Source organism: Amblyomma americanum, chromosome 7 (genome assembly GCF_052857255.1).
Source record: "Amblyomma americanum isolate KBUSLIRL-KWMA chromosome 7, ASM5285725v1, whole genome shotgun sequence".
Taxonomy (NCBI): Eukaryota; Metazoa; Arthropoda; class Arachnida; order Ixodida; family Ixodidae; genus Amblyomma; species Amblyomma americanum.
The window spans coordinates 115,259,854-115,284,142 of record NC_135503.1 but is presented as its reverse complement, the minus strand read 5'-3'; the positions used below and the strand labels follow the sequence as shown (position 1 = coordinate 115,284,142).

The window sequence follows — 24,289 nt, the reverse complement described above, 5'->3', positions numbered from 1 at the left end:
CCTATACGAGCGACTGGTATGGAACGTTTCAGCAGGGGTGGACCACTTACTACAGGATAGGAACTTGCTACTAACAAATTTGCATGCTTTCCTGCGTATTAATTAGGGACGAGAGTACGCATTGCTTGAGCGAATCAACTGTGGCGAACTCAGTAGATCGCTAATGACACTAGGGAACTGTGTGAATGAAGGCAATGAGCCCTTAATGGCATTAAATTTGTCCGAGTGACATGGATACTGCAATATGATGCGGCATTTCAGCGTCAGCAGTGGGAGTTTGTCTTTTCAAATTCGCTTTTAATCTTCGCGTTTTAATTGCGTCTTTCCGCTTTCGCCCCGCTCTAGGGGTGCTATTGCTGCGCGCCTCGTCCTCATTTCCCTCTCCCACTCCTTCACTCTCTCCGACGGCTGCGGCTACGACGCGGGCGCAAGTTCCTCTCGTTCCCTCCAGGAACGCTGCTGCAGAGAGCCTCCTTCTCATCCTTCTTCTAAGGCTCTCTCGCTCTTTCACAGCGTCCACACAAGCCTCAGGCCGCAATGCCCACAACGGTGCGCTGCTGCAGGAACATGGGCTATACTGTTGACGCAGCAAAGAAGAGAGGCAAACGTAGAAGGACAAGAGAAAGAAAGAAGCGAAGCCAAGAGATAGAAGCAGCGGAAAGAAGCTGATAAGAAAGAATGCTATTAGTCATGCCAGGAGACAGAAGAGGAAGCGACTGAAGTGAAGGGGGAGAAGAAGGGGGAGTTGAAGACAAGAAGGAGGAAGTGAAACGAGGGGACATCACGGCTCTCGCCGAGCGTTCTGACTACGCCGCCGCCTAATTTAACATGTTTTTTTTTATCCATCTGATTACGAAGAACAGCGCACCAAAAACTCGTGAACACGAAAGACAGACAGACGAAGGTAAGAGATGACTTACAACTCACCATTTGTCTTCGTGTGCCTGTCTTTTGCGGCCTCGCATTTCCGGTGCGCTGTTGCTCGTTTAATACCGCAGAAAGGCGCTCGTGCACTCACCAACAGCATCTCGTGGTGCTTCCACAGCTTGCCGGTCTCGATGCCCGCGCTGGCCACCTGGTAGCGCGCGAAGCCGTAGCCGCGCACGTTCTGTGCGCGGTACCTCTCCACGATGTTCGCGGCGCGGTCGCGCACCTCCAGGCTCTCGTCGAACTCCGAGTCGGCGCTCAGGGAAAGCAGGAAGTGCGGCGAGGCGCTGCCGGCCGCCATCTTCATGTAGTTGTCCAGGGCCAGCTCTGTGGCAGAGGGCAACTTTATCGAGATGGCAGGGGCAGGACTGGTGCCGTCCTCGGTAAAGGGGCGAAATCTGAGTTCATTGAAGCACTGAATCTCAGATGGAGCTCCGCCATCTTGAGAAAATTTGTCGCTTTGGAATTTTTCATTGGATATCACCATTTTTGTTTGACTTTGTCACTTTTGGAGTGTGGTTCTATACATCAGCTGTTTTGTTCATCAGTGCATAAATTATAAGTTGTGAATCAACCAGCTCATCTGTGACGTGCATCGGAATACATCGCAAAAGGCTGCGCCTGCTGATCTGAACAAACCACCACAATACCATTTTTGAACTGTAATGGAAAACACTGAACACTGAATTGAAATGATTTTGGATTATAGGATTTAAAGTCAGAAACTATACAATGTTGCATTGAATTGTACTCTACAAAGCATTCATTCAGTACTGTTGCTGAGGTGCTCGAATTTGTGGGTAAAATGGGAGCAAATTGCTTACACATGTTGATGAAGCCAAGTCCAGCCTTTTTTTTTCTAATGCGAGCTTGCTATCTTAAAGAAAAAGTTTTCCTAAACATGCTTCCAGTTTTGTCGTTTAACTGCACTATCTGAATTATCTGCCCTTAATGTGCATTCGCGTGAAAAAAACGGTAATTATTGTGTGAAAATCCCATTTCTATTTTTTTTTTCTGAAAGCCTTGCTCTTTGATGTCGAACAATACCGGGCTCTAAATAGACGCGAAATTACTAAAAACGCTTGTAAAGACCCCAAGTGACCAAAAAAGCAGCAGAACTGAGCTACTTTCACGACAGTAATAAATTACAATAGCGGCTTTCCACTGTTACGGTGATGTATAGAGGCAAAGAAAGCTTCTTTCCGACGCGTCCTCCAGCAGTTTCGTATACCTCGAAAAAAATAATATAAAAAGAACTGAGAGCCACAGTTTTTGTTGATTCAGAAGCCGTATCGTCACTGCTTCTTTGAATAACTTGGAACGCATTTTTCTTCTTTTATCATTCGCACGCAACCTCAGTGCTTGCGCACGACATTTTTGCACATACGCTTACCGCATCACAATTAAATTTGGTATAGATAGGAGTGGTCATGGTAGAGACAGAGCAAGTAGATAGTTTTTGACAGACACAAAGTGAACAAGGGAGAGGAAAGCCTCAGTGTGCTTGCCAACGTTTCGAAAAGAGAACTTGTCTTCGTATATGCCTAGCTATATGCAAAATGCAGCTGTGCTATATTTATATTAATTTATATTTCCAAATACGATTAAAATTTGCTCACACCATTGTAGTTACACCAAAAAAATTGGAAAGGACACTTAGGCTCCGCCTTATGGAAATGGCACGATAGTGTAATGGATTAATTCCCATACATACAAAAGGTCATTCTCTACTTTGCATTCAAAAATACCTGGGACTTCTCATACCCCACCTGGCGCTATGGTGCAGGGGTTAAGCGATGTACTACTGCCCTCCGATGGCAGCTGCTGCCAGCGATGGGCCTTGTGCAACCCAGGTTGCTCTTCCCGAGCGACCAATCATTAATTTAGCTGCCACCTGCCACGGTGGGAAGTACGTGGGAAGTTTGCTCACTATCCGGTGGGCAGATTGCGATGTCGCCACAAGGTCACGTGAGCTAGGTAGCTCACCTAGATTGCTTATCCCGGAATCGTATGCCACCCTTATTATCATTCACAACGCCGACTGACGCCGGATTTTCTGCGCAATGGGAGCACTATCGTGTTAAAAGAAAACAGAATTAATTCTTTTTCAATTCTGAAATTTTTACATGGCGCACTTCTTTCTTACTGAATAAAAGGAATCACAGTGAGAAAAATGGGAATTCTTCAGTGCTGTTGTATGTCTGTGCTGAGGAAGATCGGTGCACAGCATCGCTATATTTCAAATACATGGCTTACAAAAATTTATCCACGCAAGGAAAGTCAAAATGGACAATAGATTTAAAACAAACAGGCCAAAATGTCTCCACTGTGAAATTTTCAGCAATCTGGAAGAGATATTAACAAAAGTATTTTGCTCTAGTGCACGTCCCCTTAACTACGCCGTCTTTTCATCCAAAGCGACTGAAAAAGAAGGTTGAAGCCGGAGCTGTTATCGCGCTATGCAAAGGAAAAAAGAAAGACCCGAAACGGTCAACTCACGGTTCGAAGCGGCTACGAAATCTTCCGAATCCTTCGCAACGCGCACGTGCTCGAAAACCATGTAGTCGCAGAGGCCGGCGGGGGGAGGCTTGGTGGACCGTAGGTGGCCGCCCACCACGCACACCACCAGGGGGTGCTCGTGTTGGGGAGGGGACGTCGCAGTGTCTGCGCACAAGGGAGGAAACTTGTCGACGACGCAGTGTTCTGCTATCTACCTGTGATAGGACTGGACGGGGAAATTAGCGGCGCACAGGATCTGCGCATGTCTCGGAGGTATGGTACGGTGGGGCTATTTAAACTCCCAACGCTCCAAAGAGGCTATGAGAGGCGCCGTAGTAAAGGGCTCCGGATTTATTTCGAACACCTGGGCATTTTAAATTACACTGGCATACGGCTTATATATGGACTCGGGTAGGTTTTCCATTCCGTCTCAATAGAAACGCGGCCGAGCCTCAATTCTTGTTCGCTCAGAGAACAAATCCGGATTGGCTGCTCCATCAACTGCTGCAAGAAGTTCGTTTGTTTTTTTTGTTGTACGGCGCAGCTGTGAAATGCCCGTCCCTTGGGCTGAGCGTCGGCATTGTCGTAGGCCGTCGGCGTAACGGAGCGTTGCTACCGTGCAAAGAGGAAGGTACGGCGACAGCGTTCCCCAAGACTGTCGCACGCTCCGTGTGCGACGGCTGCGGCGAAACGCGCCGTTAGCTTGGAGCGAAGAACTGGAGAGCAGTGCGAGTCGAAGAACGAGTACGTGTAAGATAAAAAAAAAAAAGAGTGGCGTATAAACGTACATATATATCGTGAATTAAAATATACCTCTACAGGTGCGCTAAAAATTTCCACTAACAAATTAAGTAATCGTCCAGTGAGGTTTTTATATATGTCAATATTTCGTGCTTCCGTCAGTCACCTAGCGGAAAAAAATTAACAACACAGAATCCTACACTTAAGAAAAAGGTCGGAGAATGGTATAAGTAACTATTAACCAGAAATTTGTCACACAGGCCACTACCAAATAGAGATAGTAAAAGTATAACTAGTAAATGTTACTACCTTAAAATGCTAGTCAAGGGCGCTACGGTCACGAACAAAAAGGTACTAGTATTTACTAAGAAATGGTAGAAACCGTTTTCGCATATGTTGCTAGGGTTTAGAACGGTGTGTCGGCTAAGCTTCTTAAATATGTGCACACGTTAGAAAAAAAAAATGGCAGTGGCTTAGCTCGGCTATGCCAGGATATACGTAGCGAGAGGTACGTTTCCCTGGCTGAGTTTGTATTTTGGAAACTCGAATGGTGTGATCAGTCACACGACGGGCCTTCACATCCTCTTCTGTTGGTTGCCGTTGACTGACGCCTTCCATAGGCTCCATCTCAGCGGCTATGCGCCGTCTATTACGCTCGGCAGTCTGGCATCTCCATTTGGCAAGCCGTTCCTCTCTCTGTTCGGGCGTCTCCGCTACTCTCTTCGCCTTCTCACGCTCATTCTCTCTTTGTTGAGTAGCCAAGTGCCAGGCGACAATCTCAGGATCGGAAGAGTTAATATTGTCTTGTCTAAACCGCCGTTTAGCAGCGGCTGGACTCTCCTTCTCTGCATGCATGTCAAACGGTGTGATACAGGCGTCCACTGCATCTCCGCCTTTTATACGAAATGCTGCGCATACGACGCGCGGTTCGCGTGATAGAGCGGCGTGCGGCGAGGCGTCGGCGAAAAACGCGGCGCAGCTATGGGGTCTGTCTGGTTACCATGGTATCGGCGCATGCGCACAACTGCTCATCCGCGTGACGTCACGCTCGACTCCGACGCTGGAGCGGGCGCGCGGCCGCAGCGACGGTGAAGCTCACGCCGCAAAAAAAACCTATATGTTCAATGCGACCAGTGCCCGACACCAGTGAGAGCTATTGGGGTGTGCTGGCCGTAAATCACACACTTCGGCTCAGACATACGGGCCATTACGTGTACAAGTCACGTGAGGCGACGTCATCAAACAACCCTGCCGTGCACACACAAGGGCTCAGATTGCAAAATAAATAAATAAAAATGGCGGTGGTTTACCTCTGGTTAAACCTGGAGTGACGCGACAGCTACAGCTGGCCGAGTGGAACTTGCTCAGTTGAATTGCAAAGTCAGCCTCGCCGCTCCGTATCGCTGGGAGTTCCTTCTTCATCTTCGCCCCACTTGACACGGCGCATGCGCACAGCTGTGGCAGCTCGGTTTCGCTAGTGTTCCTATATATGCTCCCGCAGGGAGCGGAGTTGAGCGACATTTCCCCGCGCCGCTCGTAACACTATTCGCGGAGCGGCGATCACGTGATCACGTTGACGTATCTTGTTCCAAGCTATGGCTGCTTATGTCCAGCACATGAGCCGGAAAGGGACAGCCGCTCCCGTCTTGAGCACAGTCTCCTTTGTTATCCGACTGAAGGGGTATTGTGAAGCCCCCACTGGGAGGAGGATGGGGTGCTTATAAACGGCCTTCTCGTAAGGCTCCTGCCACACGAGAAGCAGCTTTCCCGCAGAGCTTGGAACAAAATGGCGGACCTTCGCGTAACTCTGCTCTCTGCGGGAGCATATACAGGAACTCTAGGTTTCGCCGGCGCCGGCGGCAGCAACAACTGCTCCGCACCACGTGGCTCGTCACGTGATCAACCAGGTGACGAACCAAGTGATGAGCCACGGCGCCGCGCCGCTGGCAGCTGCTCCGCTCCACGTGACCAACAACGTGACAGCGTGGCGGCGTCGCCACTCTGATGGCTCGAAATGCTACTGTAATGTAGCTATCTTTTAAGAGAATTTTGTTTTTCCGAAAATATCTACAGTGCTGACTCTTTACACGAGTGGTCTGGTTTTCAAAGACATCACAATGAGTCATCATTGTACAGGTATCACATATATGCAAATGACATTTCAGCGGACAATTCGTGGTTTCTACACGAGCTGGCTTAAAGCAGGTTCATTATGAAGTTAAGTGGGATACAAGGAAGGAAAAGATGAGCAACACTCGCCAAACTTCCTAATACGGAAGGATGGGCATGGACACAGGTCTAGCGCTAACAACAGTGAACCTTGTTGACCAAAAGCACATATCACTAAGAGTCAAATATGCACGAGTAAATATTTCACCAGGTCTTATATACTCTGTAAATCTGCCTGTCAGGGGCTAGTGACTCTTATCCGTTGAGCTAAGATACCAGCCCTAATTATTAAGTTGCAATTCTAGAAACAGCTTAGTGTACCTAACCCCACGACGCAGCAGGAATCTTTAATTACAAAATAATTTTATTAACAAACCAGTCCGTGTCCAATACCTCCTGCGACATTATTTATGGTTTAAGGAACAGTTACTAACCAGGTATTAACTAGCGACCATAGTTAGTAATGAGGTAGGAAGGGCCGACTTTTACTAACTACCTTGAAGAGGGTAGTAAATATTTAGTGAAAAAAAGTTGTAAAATTCAGTGAGAGTAACTGCTGAACTTACTACCTTTTTACTACCTTTTTTTTAAATAGCGTATGGTATCGTTTAGCTAATAACAACTTGTTCTCACCTCACCTCTGACCTCGTCTCACTGATCGTGCGGGTGAAGGCAAAACTTCGCGCAAGTGGAGCACATGCATTGCCTAAACATAATCGGTTAACTTTCATTACTTCATCAATGCACGCAGTTTTGGATGAACTTTCTGTGGAGGGCAATCGGGAGAACACATTGAGCGTACTCTGTGAACCTTGAGCTCAATCGCCTTGTCGGTTATTTATTGATCAAAAGTGCTTTTGTAATCAAGGGGGAAGCTCGAGGCTACTGTGATGGAGGTTAGACCAATGAGAGACTGCACTTGGTTCACATAGCCACAGGATGGCGTCTCGGTCATGGTCCGAGTCAGTCCGTGAGTAATCTGTTTTGCAAAGGCTAGACCCGATCACAATGGAGGAAAGAGGACGGGTTTCTGCATTTCCCTTTTAAAACACCGCTTAATAAAGAAGGAAGAAAATTTCCTTCGGCAACTGTTCCTAGCGTTAAAATGAAAACTCGCGGGGAAGCAGAAAGGGCTTTATTAATTTACGTACACTAACCAGGAAGCCACTAAAAAATCGGCTACCGACAACCTGACAACGTCTTGCCTAAAATGCAGTGCTTATTTCCTTGAGCGAATTAATCCCGGTTAATTTTTTGTTTTGTAAGCAGTTTTCCGGTATTTAAATGTTTCTTTTCATATCATTTTATCTATAATAACTGCTTCTTTAATATTTACGTACTCTTCAATATTTCAATAGAATTTCACAATCACTGTTCCCCATAGATGAAACCGCTCAATCATATAGTCTCCTTCTGTGGGGAACAGGAAGCTGTTTAAAATACATTTTTCAGCGTTTGCTGCATACGAATGAATATGTTAGGACTGTTACAGAAATATCGGTCGATTAAACTCATTATTCTTACTCTCTGCTGGTGTCGATGAACGACGCCTTTTCCGTGGCTTGCTCCTCGTAAGCTGCCCCCTGTCGGTCGTTTCGAATGTTGCGGCCGCCGGTGACGACTGCCCCGCTGCGGTAGTTGGTGCAGGGCTGCGTGACGTCTCGTCCGTTTCGTCTTCCGTCTGCACCTCACGTGACAATCCGTGTAGCTGCGTCGGTGGAGGCGGAGACGACTTTGTGGCCGTGGCCGTTGCTCCCCGTGTCTCGGGAGAATTTGTCGTGTCTGCCGCGGTCGCCACACGTCTTGCGGGAACCTGCGAGTTTTCGGCGGTCCTAGCAATGATTTTACACGTCCCTTTACTGAGATAAGTGCCCGCAAAATAACATGTAAAATAGACGCAGGCCTGTTAGCTACAGTCGGATTCAGCTCAGGAAGGAACCGACAGATGCCCTCTCAAAGGAGGTCCTTCAACTGATGATGTCGACCGATTTTCATGACGCCGCGTTTAATTAGAAGAAGCCGTGTTTAATCCTCTTTCATCTGTCACTCCCTGAGATGATACGCGACTAGGCTCCGTTATCGAGAAAATCAGGTGCCGGCGTTGTCAGCGTTGTGAGCGAAAAATCACGCCCATTATTCTAGCAGGTGGTGCCCAGAGAGGAACCTCCCGACTGAAAGTTTCCACATGGCGAGTTCTATGATTTCATACGTTTCCATTAGAAATTTTATGGAGTCAGTAGGGAGCCTACGGAGTCGGCATGGACTATACATGGAAACACGGATGGAAACTGACGGACTCTGTCATGTACACTGTATGGAAATCGTATATAAATTATGTGGCACGCTTACGGACTCTTTAAAGACAAGATATGAATTTTCATATATATTTCTATATCTTATGGACTCCATATTTCCATAATTCAATGCATACGAGCAGCTCATATGGAACGTTTCAGTGGGGCTAGGAGGCAGGCGGGGCCACTTAGGTGACATGACCTTGTAGCGTCATCATAACTTCGCCATCGGATAATGTGCAAACTGCCCACTGTGGCAGGAGGCAGTTAAATTATAACGATTGGTCGCTTGGGTAGAGCAATCTGTGTCGCACAAGGCCCACCGCTGGGAGCACCTGCCATCGCAGTGCAGTAGCGCGTCGCTTAACCGCTGCACCACTGCGTCTGGAGGGGTTATGGGGACTCCCAGAGACTTATGAATGTAAAAGTAGAGAATGACCATTTCTGCATATATGGGAATTAACCCAATACGGTATTGCGTCATACCTTTAAGGCGTGGCTTAAGTGTCCCCTCCCTATTTTCGTTCTTGTTTCTCAACGTCGAGATAGCTTTTCGAGGACCAAATACACTAATTTTTAAGGTTCTTTTCTCGCTGATAACGGTTCGCGTGGCCTTAGAGACTAGAGAGCACGAGAAAATGTGCCAAAGTATTCCTGTCCAGCCAAGAGTTTTAGTTTCTGCCATTTGTGACGTTGGGAGAGGATGCACAAAACCGCTACAGATGACATCGCCCGGCGACTGAGTACCAAATGCAACACTGTTCAGGGGGAGCGCGTAACTTGTGACGGTTCTTCGTTCTCTCTCCTGACGTCAGAGTCCGAGAAAACAAAAGCTCTCGACTGGAAATAGGGTTGTAATAAGTTATTTGAAACACACTGAGACATATCCGCAACAGAGGGTCGTTTCTCAGGCCCGGCGCAACGTTGCCAGCTATAACACACAACCTTGAATCTTGTGGTGAATTCCAATCGCAGGCCTGGAGCGGTCTGCACGCTCTGTGACAGAGCGCCTGAATCCGGCGCAGAGCGCGCGACCTGAAATTGCGATAGGAGTACACTTGCTCTGGCCAGAGCATGCAGGCCAGAGCATGTAGGGCGCCGCTATCGCCGCTGCATAAGAACGTCACGCAAACTTCCGGTCGGATCCGCCGATTTCGGCGGAGCAGTCCCGACTGCTCCACGGAGCAATCTCGGCGCGTCAACCGCTCCCTGTCTACGATTGGAAGACGCGATCCGTGGCTCAGATCTGCGTTTGGAATACAGTTGCTCCGAAAATACCAGGAAACGTTGCTCCAGAAGTGCTCCAACTCTGCGATTGGAAGTCACCATTAGTGTGCGTTCTCCAGCAAGAATGACACGCATTCACGACCGACCATTCTTGTCGTCCGCGCCGCTCTGGCCCACGAGACGTGCTCTTCGGTCTCGGTGGTGGCGGCCGCCTGCTCGGAGTTGCGCTGCGCTGCCGGCAAAATAGAAGAATTTTGTTGGCGGCGAAGAAGACGTGGTGGCTTAGCAAAGTGTGAAGTTTGCAACTGTACACTCTGTGCTCTCATGGCGCGTTACAACCCATGGCTTTATATTTCCTGCCGGAAGCGAATTTACGTCGTTAGATAATTTACGAAGACACCCTTGCAAATGCGTTCCTAAATAAGGCGTATGTAAGTTTCAGGATATCACTCTTTTCTTTATTAAACGGTGATACACGTAACGCGTTCGTAGAATTGTGTACACGTTCCCAGAGAGCTGGTTGCTGCGCAAACAATTATTCAAACCCATAGTAGAGGCGATGACAGTCCTAGGCAGCTTGATAACAGGCAATGATTTTTTTGCTTTTCTGTCTTTCATTGTTGATTCTCGTATTGCAAAGGCGTTTTGTTTTTAGAGGATATTGCCATCAAAGTAGAGGCACATCGCACAGGCGCGAAAGTTGCTCGGGACCGGTTCGGTACCTCACTTCACCGATCCTGGCAGCCCGTCTTCGTCATCATCATCATCACATCATCATCACCCGCATTACGTTCACAGCAGCACAAAATCCCCTCCTAATGACCTCCAACCGCCAGTGTCCTGCGTAAGCTGAGGCCACCCACTACCAGCAAAATTCCTAATCTACCCTATTCAGGATAGCAAGATTGCCTGCCAAATGCGCACCGTTCTAACTCGAGAACAGCGTCATAACATTCACCCAATGATTTAGTTGGCCCTGCTGTAGCTTCTTCGCCCGTGTCAGCGAGTTAGGGGAGATAATAGAGTTGAAAGCTGAAAACTTAATTATGAGCTTATTTCGATATCGTAGCGGAAAAATAAATATTCGGATCATATGTTCGCGAGAACAAGGCTAGCTGCTGCGTTCCTGTGTTACCCAGCGGTCTGCTGCTGCGCTGCCAAATTTGCTCACTCCTGCTTCATCAATTCCTGGCCGCCATTGAGAATGAATGATGCCTGTACTCCTGCTTCCTTTGCGCACCACATTTTATAAAGTTTCAACAATATTTTTTGCATCGGTGAAATATATTGTTGACGCCCACGCTTTTAAGCTGAGTGGGTCATATTTCCATTTATAGATATCAGTAATTATAAATGTAAACTGCCAAAGGAATGCACCGCAAATAAGTTCTGATTATGAGCAGTAGAAAAGCGCAGTAACTGTCTCCTCACTCTCGGTGAACACCTCAACCGCTCCGTGAGGGAAGGGATGGCGAAGAGAGTGAGAGAAGGGGAAGATAGAAAGTGGGGCCGTTGTGGATGGCTCCGGAATAATTTTTGCCACCCGCTCTGATTTAACGAGCACTGACATTTCACGCAGCTCGTAGACATATTCTGCATTCTGCCTGCGTCGAAGTGCGGCTGCCACGGCTGGGAATCGATCCCGCAACTTTTAGTTCGGCGTACTAACGCCAATAAAACTAAGCCACCGCGGTGGATTGCAAAAACAACAGAATAAAGTGCGGTGAAATGCCGTACCCACGCTCTGTCTCTCCATGAGCAGCATTGCTGCAACAGATATGGCCAGAATAAAAAGAAGCGTGCCTGCCACGTACAACTTTGCCTTTGACCTGCGAGAGAGTGGGACATTGTGAACAGGAACGCCAGAGGCGTGAAGAGGAAAGTGTCGGCAAATGTTCAGAATCTTCCGCTTGTGCAGGAGCAGACGAAACATGCACAGTAATGTTGAAACTGGGACTGGCGTCTGCTCAGTGCGAGATACAGGATACAAATACTTACGGTGTTGCTGTTGGGTAACAAATGAAAGGATTGCTTTGAAGTCCTCAGTAATGCGCGCAGTACCTGCAGCAAGTAAGTGTAATTTTCATAACCTAACACGAACAATTGACTACGCAGCTCTAGTTATGTTCAGCTCTCAATGAACCTCAGGACCCCGAAGGGGGGGGGGGGGGGGGGGGGGGGCGTCTGCAGCTTGCAGGCATTGGTGAGAGGCGACAGCACGTGTTCCCGAGCATCCGCAGGGGCATCCCTCCAAGGAGATGATAGTGAACAACGCATCACCACGGACCCGAGTACCCGCGCCTAGCCGTGCGTAGCATCCCCGTGTGCGGGGAAAAGGGATTCCTGGTGGTTGAGCCGAAGCCGAGCGTTTGGACCTTTAAGGCCCCTCGGCGGAGGCAACACACCACTTTGGCCCCAGCTTCCTGTAGACGGCACCTCCGGCCTGACCCGACCGGGGGGAATCGGCAGTCGCCTTTTCCTATCCTCCCCTCTATCTTTCACTTTCCTATCTTCTTTCTCAAAACTCTCCTATCTCATACTCACTTCTCGGTTTTTCCTTTTTTCGTGGTGGCGAGGGCTAGCCTTGTGTGACCAACTACCCTGAGTTGCGTCATATTTGGTTATAGTTGAGGTGTACAGCTGGCACGGGCAGGACTTGCTTACAAGTTCCTGTCCCATCCCCTTGTTGGGCTCCGTGGTGGGCGGCTGGCACCATGACCGAACAACACACTTATTCCATGGCTCCTCCCCCTTCACAAAATGATCGCGCTCAAAAAAGAGTGCGGACCGATGTCACAACCCACTACCTTCAGAAGTCCAAGGAAACATTCCCGAAATTTCACGTCCTTCGCAGCCAAGCAACAGATAAGACCGCCCGAACAACATCCTCATTTATATCCACAAAAGCCCTAACCTTTGCCTTGGGCACGGGTTACAAGCTAAAAAAATGCCTAGTGGCGACCTCCTACTAGAACTGAAAGACAACGACCAATATTCTAAACTGTCCAACATGGTGTCCATTGGGGATACACTGTCTCAGTTACTGCACATAGATATTTGAACACCGTCCGGGGTGTGATTTCCGAAATCGATTTCCTTCAAATCACAGAATAAGAAATGATTGAAGGTATAATATACAAAACTGTCATCAATGTTCACCGCATAAAAATAAGAAAGGAAAACAAAGAAATTGCAACAAGACATCTTGTCCTCACGTTCAGCTGAAGCACACTGCCCGTGCCAACAGAAGTTGCTTGCCTCAAGATAAATGTCCGACACTACATCCCAAACCCGCTACGCTGTTTCAACTGCCAGCGATACAGTCATGGTTCTCAGGGTTGCCGTGGTCGGAAAACATGTGCGAAATCCGTATCACAAGAGCAGGTTTCTGAAAACTGTGAAGCCGCAACACTACTTTGCGCAAACTGTGACGGTGATCATGCCTCCTATTCAAGATCATGCCTCTCATGGAAGAATGAGAAAGAAATTATGACAATGAAGACAAAGCAAAACATAACTTTCAAGGAATCGCGACAACTCTTCCATGCAAAACACACGTTCAACTTCATAGCAAGAACAAACTACGCCGACGTGGTGCGCGGGGACGCTGCACCACACCGCGTTCGGGCTGCTGCCCAGGCAAAACCTCAGGGAGGGTCATCTGCGCCCCTGGCAGAGTCAGCGAATGCTGCCCTGCCAGCCCCCAAAAAGGTCTCGGCGTCCCTTGAGTAGGCGGACGATCAGACCCCTCCCTCTCGGAGGAGGCCTAAGTACGTACACGCGCGGCATCCCCGCGGCCCTCCAGCACCTCCACCGAGGCGATGGATGTATCATCCGGCACGCCCGTCCTGCACGGGCGGCACAACTCACTTGACCGTCAAAACACAGGAAGGACCCGAAGTACGGGTCCCCCTAAACAAGAAACTTAGGCTCCCGCTTCTTCCATAAAAAAAAAAGCCACAAAAATGGCGTTCCTAATACAGTGGAACTGCCGTGGGCTTTTCAATAACTACATTGACATAAAAGATCTTTTAGACACTTCTTCCCCTATGGCTGTATGCCTTCAGGAAACGAACCTAGGTCCTAAACACAAGAACTTTTTAAGGAAATACAAAGTCTCGTTGTGACAGAGAGCAAACTAGTACGCTCTCTGGAGGTGTTGCTATTGTAATTCAAGGCGGTGTTGCAACCAGCGAAATCAAACTTAAAACTAACTACAAAGCTGTTGCAGTGGCTGTCCTACATTTCAGAACAATTACAATATGTTCTATATATCTCGGGCCACACCAAACAGTTACACTAAATGACCTAGAAACACTTTTAAAACAGCTACCAGAGCCGTATCTGGTAGTTGGGGATTTTAATGCCCACTCTGGTTTTCGGGGAAGCGAACAGACTGACACTAGAGGTCGTGTTTTAGATGATTTTATTTTTTGCAACGACGCTTGCCTGCTAAATACAGAAAAACCCACATATTGCTCCCCAGCTTCAGGAAAGAAGAGTTAGATAGACCTGCCATTTAGTTCACACACCGTTTTTACTGATTTTAATTTGAATGTTCTTGACAATCCGTATGGAAGCGATCATCTTCCTATAGTAATTAACTTGTCATCACGACCATCAATCACTCCAAATAAACCACGTCGTTTTAAGCTCCGCATAGCTGACTGGGAATTATTTCAGGAAAATGCTACAGTGGAAACATTTTTTTCAGAAGATCTTAGCGTAGGCGAACTGAATGAAATGTTTACGTCTTGTATAATTGCTGCGGCACGCCTAGCCATTCCTTAGTCTTCGGGAGTAGTACGCCAAAACCACAAGGTTTGGTATAACCAAGACTGAAGAGAAGTCAAAAAGAAACAGAATAAAGCCTGGGGATTTTTCGCAGGCATCCAAAAGTCGAGAATTTTATAAGCTTTAAAGAAAGCGCGCGCAAAATCCCGGCATACCCACCGCAATGCGACTTCATGGCAAAGCTACGTATCATCTATAAACAGTTCCATTACATCAAAAAAAAAAAAAAATGTGGGAGCAAGTTCGTAAACTGAATTGCGGCTTCTCTCCTTTCACAATTCGCTTTCTAACAGCCCCTGGCACACAAACAAGTATAGAGGAACAAGCAGACATCCTAGGTAAACATTTCTCAAGTGTTTCCAGCTCTTCACACTATACAAAACAATTTTTAAAATACAAAAACACCGTGGAGAAACAAAAACTTCCTACAAGCGCGTGCAAAAACGAAGCATACAACAGTCTAATCACAATTCATGAAATAAGAAGAGTTCTGTCTGCCGGCAAACAGACAGCGCCTCGTCCTGATCAAATTCATTATGAAAGCTATATGTAGAAGCACTTTTGAGATTTTTAAACAAAATATGAATTTCAGGAAAAATACCCCAAGCCTGGAAAAAGGCCGTTATTTTACCATTCTTGAAACCGGGAAAACCACCAACCTCCCCTAGCAGTTACAGACCAATAGCCTTTGCTAGCTGTCTCGCTAAATCGTTTGAAAGTGTTGTCAACGTTAGGCTGATGTTTGTTCTTAGATCTCGTGAACTTCTTGATATCCACCAGTGTGGATTTCAAAAATCTTGTTCAACAACTGACCATCTCATCCTCCATGAAAATACAGCCAGAGAACCATTCATATATAGCCAACACTACCTTGCAGTATCCTTTGATATGGAGAAGGCTTATGATACCACCTGGAGGTTTCGGATCCTCCGTGACCTCGCGGACCTGGGTATCCGCGGAAGGATGCTGAACTGCTTAAAAGATTTTCTTTCTGACCGTTCATTTCATGTACGCTTAGGCTCCACCCTTTCCAAAAAATTCATTCAGAAGAACGGGGTACCGCAGGGATGTATTTCAAGTGCTACCCTTTTGGTCGTGAAAATAAATTCCATTTCTAAAATAGCTTCGAAGTCAATTATGTTTTCTCTATTGTCGATGACCTCCAAATAGCATGCACGTCCTCCAGCCCATCATCCTGTGAGCGACAGATACAACTGACAGTAAACAGACTTGCGATTTGGGCTGAAAGAAATGGGTTTAAGTTCTCAACACACAAAAAGAAAAACAGTAGCTGTCCTTTTTTTCTTCAGAAGAGGTTTGCAGATTGACCCCACCATGTACTTAAATGAAATTGCACTTCCAGTTAAACAAGAACATAAATTTTTGGGCATAACATTTGACAAGAGACACATTCCTGCCACACATGAACATCATCAAAAAGAAAGCCTCCCAATCCCTGAATATACTAAAAGTACTGTCACGAAAACACTTGGGGTCTGATAGAACATGTCTTTTGCAAATCTATAGGTCTGTAGTACGCTCTTCTCTAGACTGTGGATGCATTGCATATGGGTCCGCGAGGCCATAATATATAAAACGACTGGACCAAGTGCATAACCTTGGTCTACGTCTTTCAACTGGTGCATACAGAACATCCCCCCTAAACTGTCTCTATGTCGAAATCAATTAACCCTCCTTTATAGACAGAAGAACTATGCTCACATGCACATATGTCTTGAAAATCCGTTCCTTGCCGAAACACCTCTGTTATTCCACAGTTACAGACTGCACCTCCAGAACTCAGTTCAACAACAAACCCCAGTCAGTTAGACCTCTGCTGCTCCGCTTCGAGGATTGTTGCCAAACTTTAGGAATACTGGATGCCCTTCCTGATGTCGCCTCTGGGCACGACCAACTGCCCCCATGGGACTGACTGCCTTCCCCGTGTATGTGACTTTACATTAACACAATACCGAAAAAAACAAACGTCACACAAGCACATATTACATGAATACCGGGCACTACAAGAAAAATATGCGAACTACACAGAGTTTTACACTGACGGCTCAAAAACAGCAGATTATGTCGGAATTGCGGTTGTGCAAGGAAACTGGCAAAAGATAGTAAGACTGCCAAACTGTGCTTCTATTTTTACTGCGGAGTGTTATGCTGCCTCTGTAGCTGTAAGGAGGATAATAAATAACAGTTTTGAAAACGGCATAATATACACAGATTCACTTAGCGTGCTCACGGCATTACATTGCAGAAATGCAGGCGAACCCTTAGTAGGAAACATAATACACAACATAGAAAAAGTCACAACACAGGGACGTATCATAAAATTCTGCTGGGTGCCGAGCCATGTTGTAATATACGGTAATGAAAGAGCCGACAAATGTGTTGCACAAGCTCACAGGTGTGAAATTGAGAAAGTCAGCGTGCCCCACAAAGACTGCATGAAATTAATACAAAGTAATCTGAAGGCTAAATGGCAGACAGCTTGGGATGATGAAATTAACAACAAGCTGCGTTCTGTAAAGCCTGTCCTCGGCGAATGGAAGAGCTGTACACAGCAGGAACGTTTCACAGAAGTAATTTTATGTCGTCTCCGCATCGGACACACACACATTACGCATATTTTCTTACCAACCAATCAAGACAAGCCTCTTTGTGAAAGATGTGGAGACGAGCTCACACTACACCATATTTTTTTTTATAATGCTCAAAACTCGAAAAACTAAGAAAGAAGTATTTTACTCAATTTTACAACCAAGGCATTCCATTTCATCCGGCGCTGCTCTTAAATGATTATGCAATTGTTGATATGTCTTCTGTTTTTAAATTTTCAAGAGAGCTGGTTTTTTTTATAAACTGTGAATTTCCCTCTTGTCGTTGATACATCTCAGCCACACCGAATTCTATAAATGCCGTAAACACAACGGCTCAAACCGCTGACTCATGCAGAGAACACTCAGCGAAGTTTGCGAAAAATGTAAGTTGAATTAAAGTTTTGAGGAATCATCATTTGACCCCGCTGAGCGCGATGTGTGAGTTGTGGGAAACCTGCAGTCTACTGCAACGGGGACAGGTTCGTGTTTTCTGGGCTCATAGTTTTTGCAAACCCAGTTTCTCATTTTGTGAAGGAACAGCCTCTTGAGAGCTCACAGACAACAAATCGCGGGATAAATGGCAATAGGTCCTTGTTACCCCGAGGCTAGTAAAAGCAGCAAGTTTGGTCTGCATTGAGAACGAGTTGAGCATCCAGGATATTGATCTTCCTGTCTACTGAGATCTTAAATGTTAACTTATGTGGTGAAAAGCTGCTTCCGAAGTGGGGTTGGTACTTTGTGAGCAACAGCGCAGAAGACTTCGCAATTGCTATCAAAAAGAATGGGAAAGTCTTGAATGTACCTAAAGTTCTTAGTTATTTTCTTAACTCCAGGAGCATCAACAAATGCGCCGCCCAGCATCTCTAAAAATAGATCACAAGGAAGAGCCAACGTAAACGCCTTTTTTCTTGTTTGAACCGCCGGTCGAACTTCAATCGACGCATAGCACTAACTGAAGCCTCGGCTGGAATGAATCAATAATTATTCCTCTATTTTCCTTTTCGTTATATTCCAATCTTGTGCTCCCATTGAAGAATCCCGGTGACAGGATCCCTGCTGCGGGTTTTAGCTTACAAGAAAAAGAGTAAATAATGCCAATGAAATAAAATGGAAATAGAACGGTCGCATGTCATTCAAGGCCATGGTGCAGCCCAACCACAGCTCCCCATGTCGCGGCATGTTCGCAATTCAAAGGAAGAGTTGCCAGTTGGGCTCAGGTGTTCCAGCCGCTTCAGAAACTTACGCCTGGCATTGAAGGTGGATGCTGACGTCGACGCGGATTCCGTGTCCTCGCTCTTGGTCGCCGTGGTGTATTCTGTGGACCACGACCGCTCGGTCAGCTCTGCGTGGACACAAACGCCAAGATGACCTTATAAAAATAAGGCCTTCACAAATGCAGCCCACAGTTCTCGCAATGGTTGCCCAAGCCCTTTCTACGCATTGTTGTGCTGTCTTAAAAGCTTGTTCTAATGTCTGGCCGTTTGCCTAAAGTATAATTTACACAAGGTATCAACAACTATCAAGGCCTGTTCCGCGCATGGGAAGAATTTTTGTCGCCTTCGATGTTTATGTGAAAGCCGGTCATTTTAAATGAGCTGCACTGTCTAAAACCGTTCAATCTTTTCATCTCACAGCAACACATGTAAGGATATTTTATCGACGTTAGAAGACAGTAATGAATTGTTAATGCCGACAGAGAAGCGTGTTTAATGCTAATTGTGAACCTTAAGCGAGTCGAACTACTGATCAGGCCGCATGTTTTCGCGCTGCTCGCCAGTAAGCGAAAAAAAATGGAAGTTTCAAGCAATTTCCGTGTGTTGGTCCAGTACCCCTAATGCTGACATCAAAATCGAACCGTTATCACTGAGGCTGAGGGGTCTTCAGTGTAGCTTGTGTCTCCGAATACCATTCGCCACAACTCAGTTTACACTACTGGCTCTTACTAGGTTCATCAACACACTACTCGGTCCAATGACAGATTTATGGGCAGCTCATGGATGGGACTGATTTGTACAATACATCTTTTAAACTTCTTTCGGTGAAAAAGCAACATCACTGCGATCATGAGAGAAAATTTTCTGTAGCTTTCATACCCCCTTCTTAAAGGGACACTGAGGAGAGATTGAAATTGGCTTGTATCGATAGAATACTAGCTCCTGATCACAAAGACGCCGCTCTTACTGAAAACAAAGCTCTTGTAAAGTAGAAAATAGCAAGAACCAAAATACAGGTAACGCCGCCACAGGCCAAACTCGCAAGTACAAGCGTGGTGACGTCGTAGGACAAGAGACGCCACCTTGGAAGAATTTTCCTTCCTACATGGGGCGCGAATCTCTGAGGCTGACAAAGGAAGATTGCGCGGTTCAATATTGAAGTAAGTTTTGTTTTAAAACCGATAGTCCACTTTTATCACACAAAGAAGGCAGACAAAAGGCAACCTGAATGTTGGAAGCAACCGATGCTTGGCGGCTCCACAGGCGGTCAGGAGAGTTTCGATTTGTTAAAGCGCTTTGCGTCTATGAGCTTTGCATGCCCCGTGGTTTTGTTTTTGACGCGCTTCGATTTACAAGCGCCGAACAGCAGAGGAACTCCAGGTGCCGCTTCAAGTGCTAGTTAACCTTTGAAGGAGCCTGTTAAGGCTTGTCAGATGATCGCCACGGTCGATGAAAAACTATGATGGCACGATGGTCGGTAATCGTACAAGGCAAAACTTGTGTCTTCGCACGCTCTCCCAGCGAAACATTCCCGGCTGTGCCAGTCAACTTCAAACTACTGAACGGAAATCGTTTATTAGGGACGGGAGACAAGGTACAAGGCAGTTCAGAAAAATTGCTGATGACCTAGCTCTGTTAGGCCAGGATATTCGTAACGAAAGCGCGGATATTTATGCATCGGAAGAGTGCATTCACTAGATGCGCCTTTATTGACAATTGCTTCTTGAGCCGTCGTTGTGGAGTGGTAGCGTCTCTGCCACAAGCGCCAAAGGCCCTGGTTCAATTCCGAACTTCCGCGCAGGTTTTTTATTATTATTCAGTGAGTGGGCGGGGGTTTTCAGTGGCTCCTATAGATGTCGCCAACGAATACATCGGTTAGCGGTTAAGCGCAGATTCTGTTAAGGCGCGTTTATGCTCCGGCGCAACACGCGCGCGCGCGCTGCACGGCGACGTTAGTCGGCCAAAGCGAGACCCTCTATACTCCAACTGCGCTTGACCGCCGACGCGTTCGGCGGCTTCGGCGCACTCTGATCGCACTGGCGGGGAGACTTGGAGCATGTCTCTATTTCGCGCCGAGTGCGCCAGCCGCCGCCGGCCGGCCAGACTGATTCGGCTCCGCGGCGAGGTGCACGCTGTGATGTAGTTCAATAACTTCGGCAGTTTGGCGGAGCTGTTCTTTTCGAGCTCTCGGCTAGTTTGATCCATTCACGGTACACATATGAAGGTACATGCAAGTGGGCGAGAGAGCCCGTTCCAGTAGACCCGTTGGATCTATCGGAAGCCGTTGAACCGTCGTGCGTCGGCTTTAGTTTCAACGCGCCCACTTTAAACGCGACCTTCCTTGAGCACCTATCCGTTTTTTTTTTTGTGGCAATAAAATAAATAAATAACTTGGCCCTTGCAATCGTGGGAGACCTCGACGCCGCCTGCTGCGCCGTGCAACCGCGCCGTTCAAGGAATCCCAATCCGTTGGCCTCAAAGCCCCGCCAGCCTCCGATGGGCGCAAAGCGCCGACCTTGTCCGGGCGCCTCGCGACTTCCCGCACTGGGGTTATGATATTTAGTTTGCAACGGCTGCTCATTGAGGAAGGGGGAAACGACCCGCCGGCGCCTAACCTAACCGTGCTCCCTCAAAAGCATCGCACACTCTGTGGGGCTGAGGTCGCTGAAATGCAGGCCAGAGATTTTGCGAGAACTACGTCGTCGGGTTCTGGAACGGGATCCATCGCAACGCTGGCAAGACGCCGGTGCTAACGTAAACAGAGCGACGGTAGCGACACCCGATAGATGCCTTCAACGTGCGGCGGCGGTAGATTTCATTTCGGCAGCTGCTAGACCGCACCGCTAGACGCCAGAAATCACGGAGTCTCCGTTTACGTCACGTTTCACGTCACTCTGCCCTGCGACGTCATAAGAGTTCTCCGTGTCGTCATAAGAGTTCTCGAGTTTGAATCAGAGCGGCGGGGAAAACTTTTTCAACTTCGAATCCAAATTTCTTTGAAATCAATGCATATTTCGCTGCCGGACAAGCGGCAACAAAGCCATGAAATGCCGAACTATCAGATTTTGCTAACAAAAAAAATTTGATAGGGTTCTCCTCAGTGTCCCTTTAAGTCTACCACTGCTTCGATCATTTTTGTTTAATTTTTTTTCGCGATAAGGCAAAGCAAGCTATCACAGCTAGAGTGCTAACCTGCATGAATAGAACAATTATAAAGAATTTATTCTTTCTCATTGCTGCACTGACATTCAGTTCTTCCCGCAAAATGTATTATGTGCTCTTTTCGTACATCCGAGGCATCCGAGGTGCATTTGCCTCTCCTTCATGTATCAATGGCTGCAGAGGCACGCCAAAGCGGTACCCCTAAAAGTTTTTAGCTGCATGGATAGAACGTGGAAGGTCAACAATTGATCTAGGTGCCTGCGGGAGCGTACAGTTTGCCATCTGGGCAACGACGATTCTGCTGTATTCTGCTTAACGCCTGTGCTAACTCCGGACATTTGTCAGAAAGCGCCCCCTAGCATGACGTTTGACATTTCAAACAGCAAACAAGAAAGAGCAAATAGCAAGTGAGAAGGCAAATATTGCTTCTGCGGTGTAAAACAAGATGATGCTTGAAGACAACGTTTGCGAGGTTCGAGAGAATGCCGTACGTTGCGCAAAGAAGACACAGGCCACCTAAGCAACTACGTCTGTTGAAGCGCCGCGTTCCGAATTCTGCGGCGACAGAAACTAGATACTAGGACGCCGGTGTGACCCCAGCACTGTCTCAAGCGCTCGTACTTCAGCAGAGCAGCCAAAAGCATTAGAGTGGCCGCTTCAAAGCCAACAAGTGGGGGCGTTAGACGGTGCTGCAGAAACATTTGGACTAAGAGGTCTATTTAGTTGGGAGGAATCCATTGGCTCACCTATCTCCATAATTGGGGGAGTCCAAGCGTCGACCTCGGATATGTGTAATCTTCTCCTTCTTCTTCGTCAAGAAGGAAGGGCTCACGCTCATCGGCTGATCGTTCTTCCTTCGCCCACACGCACGAGGGGCCGGAGGTAGTAACGGTGAAAAACATTTATTTGGCTATATTCACAGAGAGGTATCGGGGAGAGGCCCCCAGTGGGTCTCACCCCTTACAATACAAGGCAGAGTCCCTTATTCCGAGATGCCGTTGGCTTTAACGGCTGCGCAGGTCCGCCGAACCAGGGCCTGTTAATTGGGCCGATAGTTCCTGGCAGCCGAGCAGGGCCGCCTCCCAGGACTCTCGGGTAGGGGAAGGGGTGATGGGGGGGGGGGGATGTGAAAGGTGTCGGCCACCTCCCCACAGAATGAGCAGCGACCGCCAAAAGAAGAATCAAAGTGCTTGAGAACCGCCAGGCACAGCAGGTGCCTGTAAAGAGCCTAAGGAGAGTTAGTTCGCCTTCTTCACCCAGTCCCTTCATAGTAACAGGGTGGCGCCGATGTTCGGCACGATAGTGTTTAGTAATACCTTTAAAAGAAAGAAGAGGAGGGCTGTCACCTGGTTTAAGGTCCTCCCAAGGAGCGCCTGGTGCCTGGTAAGTGAGTGGTGGTGGTGGTGGTAAACATTTATTATTTACAAGGAGGTGTTTGGGCCCAGGCCCTATGGCCCAGGTCCTCACAAATTTAGGTGGAGCTTCCATTCCGGAGCCCCAATGGCGTCTAGCGCGCGGGCTGCCTCATGAGCGGTTTCGTTACCTGGCATGCCTTGGTGGCCGGGGACCCATATGATTGTGCGATGAGTTGGATTACAGTCGCGATTACTGTGGCGAAGAATTTGGTGAGCGAGTGGAGTTGTCCAACCGAACTCAAAGTTACGACAGGCTCCGCGAGAGTCTGTGAGGATGAATTTAGAGTCGTGATGGGAGGCTGCGAGGGTGATCGCTACCTCATACGGAGAGAAATAGGAGCTAAACCGTAACGTTGCAGAATTGCTTATTAGACAGAAAAGCCAAAAAGAAAAAAGCGCTGGAAGCAATCGACTGGGACGTCAGCCATGTTATCGCGTCCATTCTCGTTTCGTGAATATGGGCTGTCATGGACAACCTAACCTGAAATGGCAAAGTGGCGAAGAAAAGTTACTGGTGATTTCTTGCCGCCACGATAACACGAAGCAAAAAGCCGATCAACGAGACGGGTCGAGTCTTAAGACGTTTGTTTTTTGGAGAAGTGATTTTTGCTGCAACGGTCGATGGGGTCCTCAGCCCAGGGCTCCAACGGCTTGCGCTCAACAAGACGAGACGCTTGTCCCCTAGGTGGCGCAGGCGTTCCTCTCGTTATCGGTTCAGGCTCTTGTAGCACCACGGCGCCACCTGTAGTTGACCGTCGTTCCGTCAAATTAGTCTGTCCGTGACCATCGCGGAATATCCCGTTTTTCAGTGGTCGGCGAGGGCGTGCGTTCATAGCCTTTCTTCAACACTTCTCGTCTTTTCACTACAACAACCAGGCCTTTATGAGACCACTGCCTACCCGGCCACAACCGTTTTGACGTTCCATTTTGTCGACCAGCAAACAGCCTGAAAGCTGAAAGGAGCGTACTCGTGGGCACAGCTGAAAGAACGCGCTACGGCTTCTCACGTTAACACGAAGAATTTGCGCTGCAAGGTTGCTTAACCCATACATAATATCTTTAGAGAGTCTACAGAATGTTCATATACTTTTGTCAGTAAAGCCTGTAGACAGTGTACGGACACTCTATATATTCATGAAATTCGACAAAAGCATTTGTTGGGCGAGTTGGTGTTTACGATGATCCATAACTACAGCGCTGTGTGGCGTCCCTTCTTCATCTCTGTCCTGTCGTTTGCG

At 47.5% G+C, this 24,289-nt stretch overlaps 1 protein-coding gene across 9 annotated transcripts in view; it reads right to left on the bottom strand.

Moving 5' to 3' along the window:
• Positions 1-24,289, bottom strand: part of LOC144099489 (uncharacterized) — a 79,826-nt gene that overhangs the window by 7,260 nt on the left and 48,277 nt on the right. For 3 of the 9 annotated variants that reach the window (XM_077632835.1, XM_077632837.1, XM_077632836.1), the window contains 6 exons: positions 18,504-18,602; positions 11,595-11,686; positions 10,004-10,089; positions 7,861-8,149; positions 3,427-3,591; positions 1,019-1,254 (listed from right to left, as the gene is read on the bottom strand). In XM_077632835.1, the coding sequence (XP_077488961.1) occupies positions 1,019-1,254; positions 3,427-3,591; positions 7,861-8,149; positions 10,004-10,089; positions 11,595-11,622 (804 nt within the window). In that variant the 5' untranslated portion in view covers positions 11,623-11,686; positions 18,504-18,602. Of the gene's footprint in view, positions 1-1,018; positions 1,255-3,426; positions 3,592-7,860; positions 8,150-10,003; positions 10,090-11,594; positions 11,687-11,855; positions 11,919-18,503; positions 18,603-22,382; positions 24,183-24,289 lie in introns of those variants that run through there. The other 6 variants (XM_077632828.1, XM_077632834.1, XM_077632830.1 and 3 more) reach the window with 5 other exon arrangements.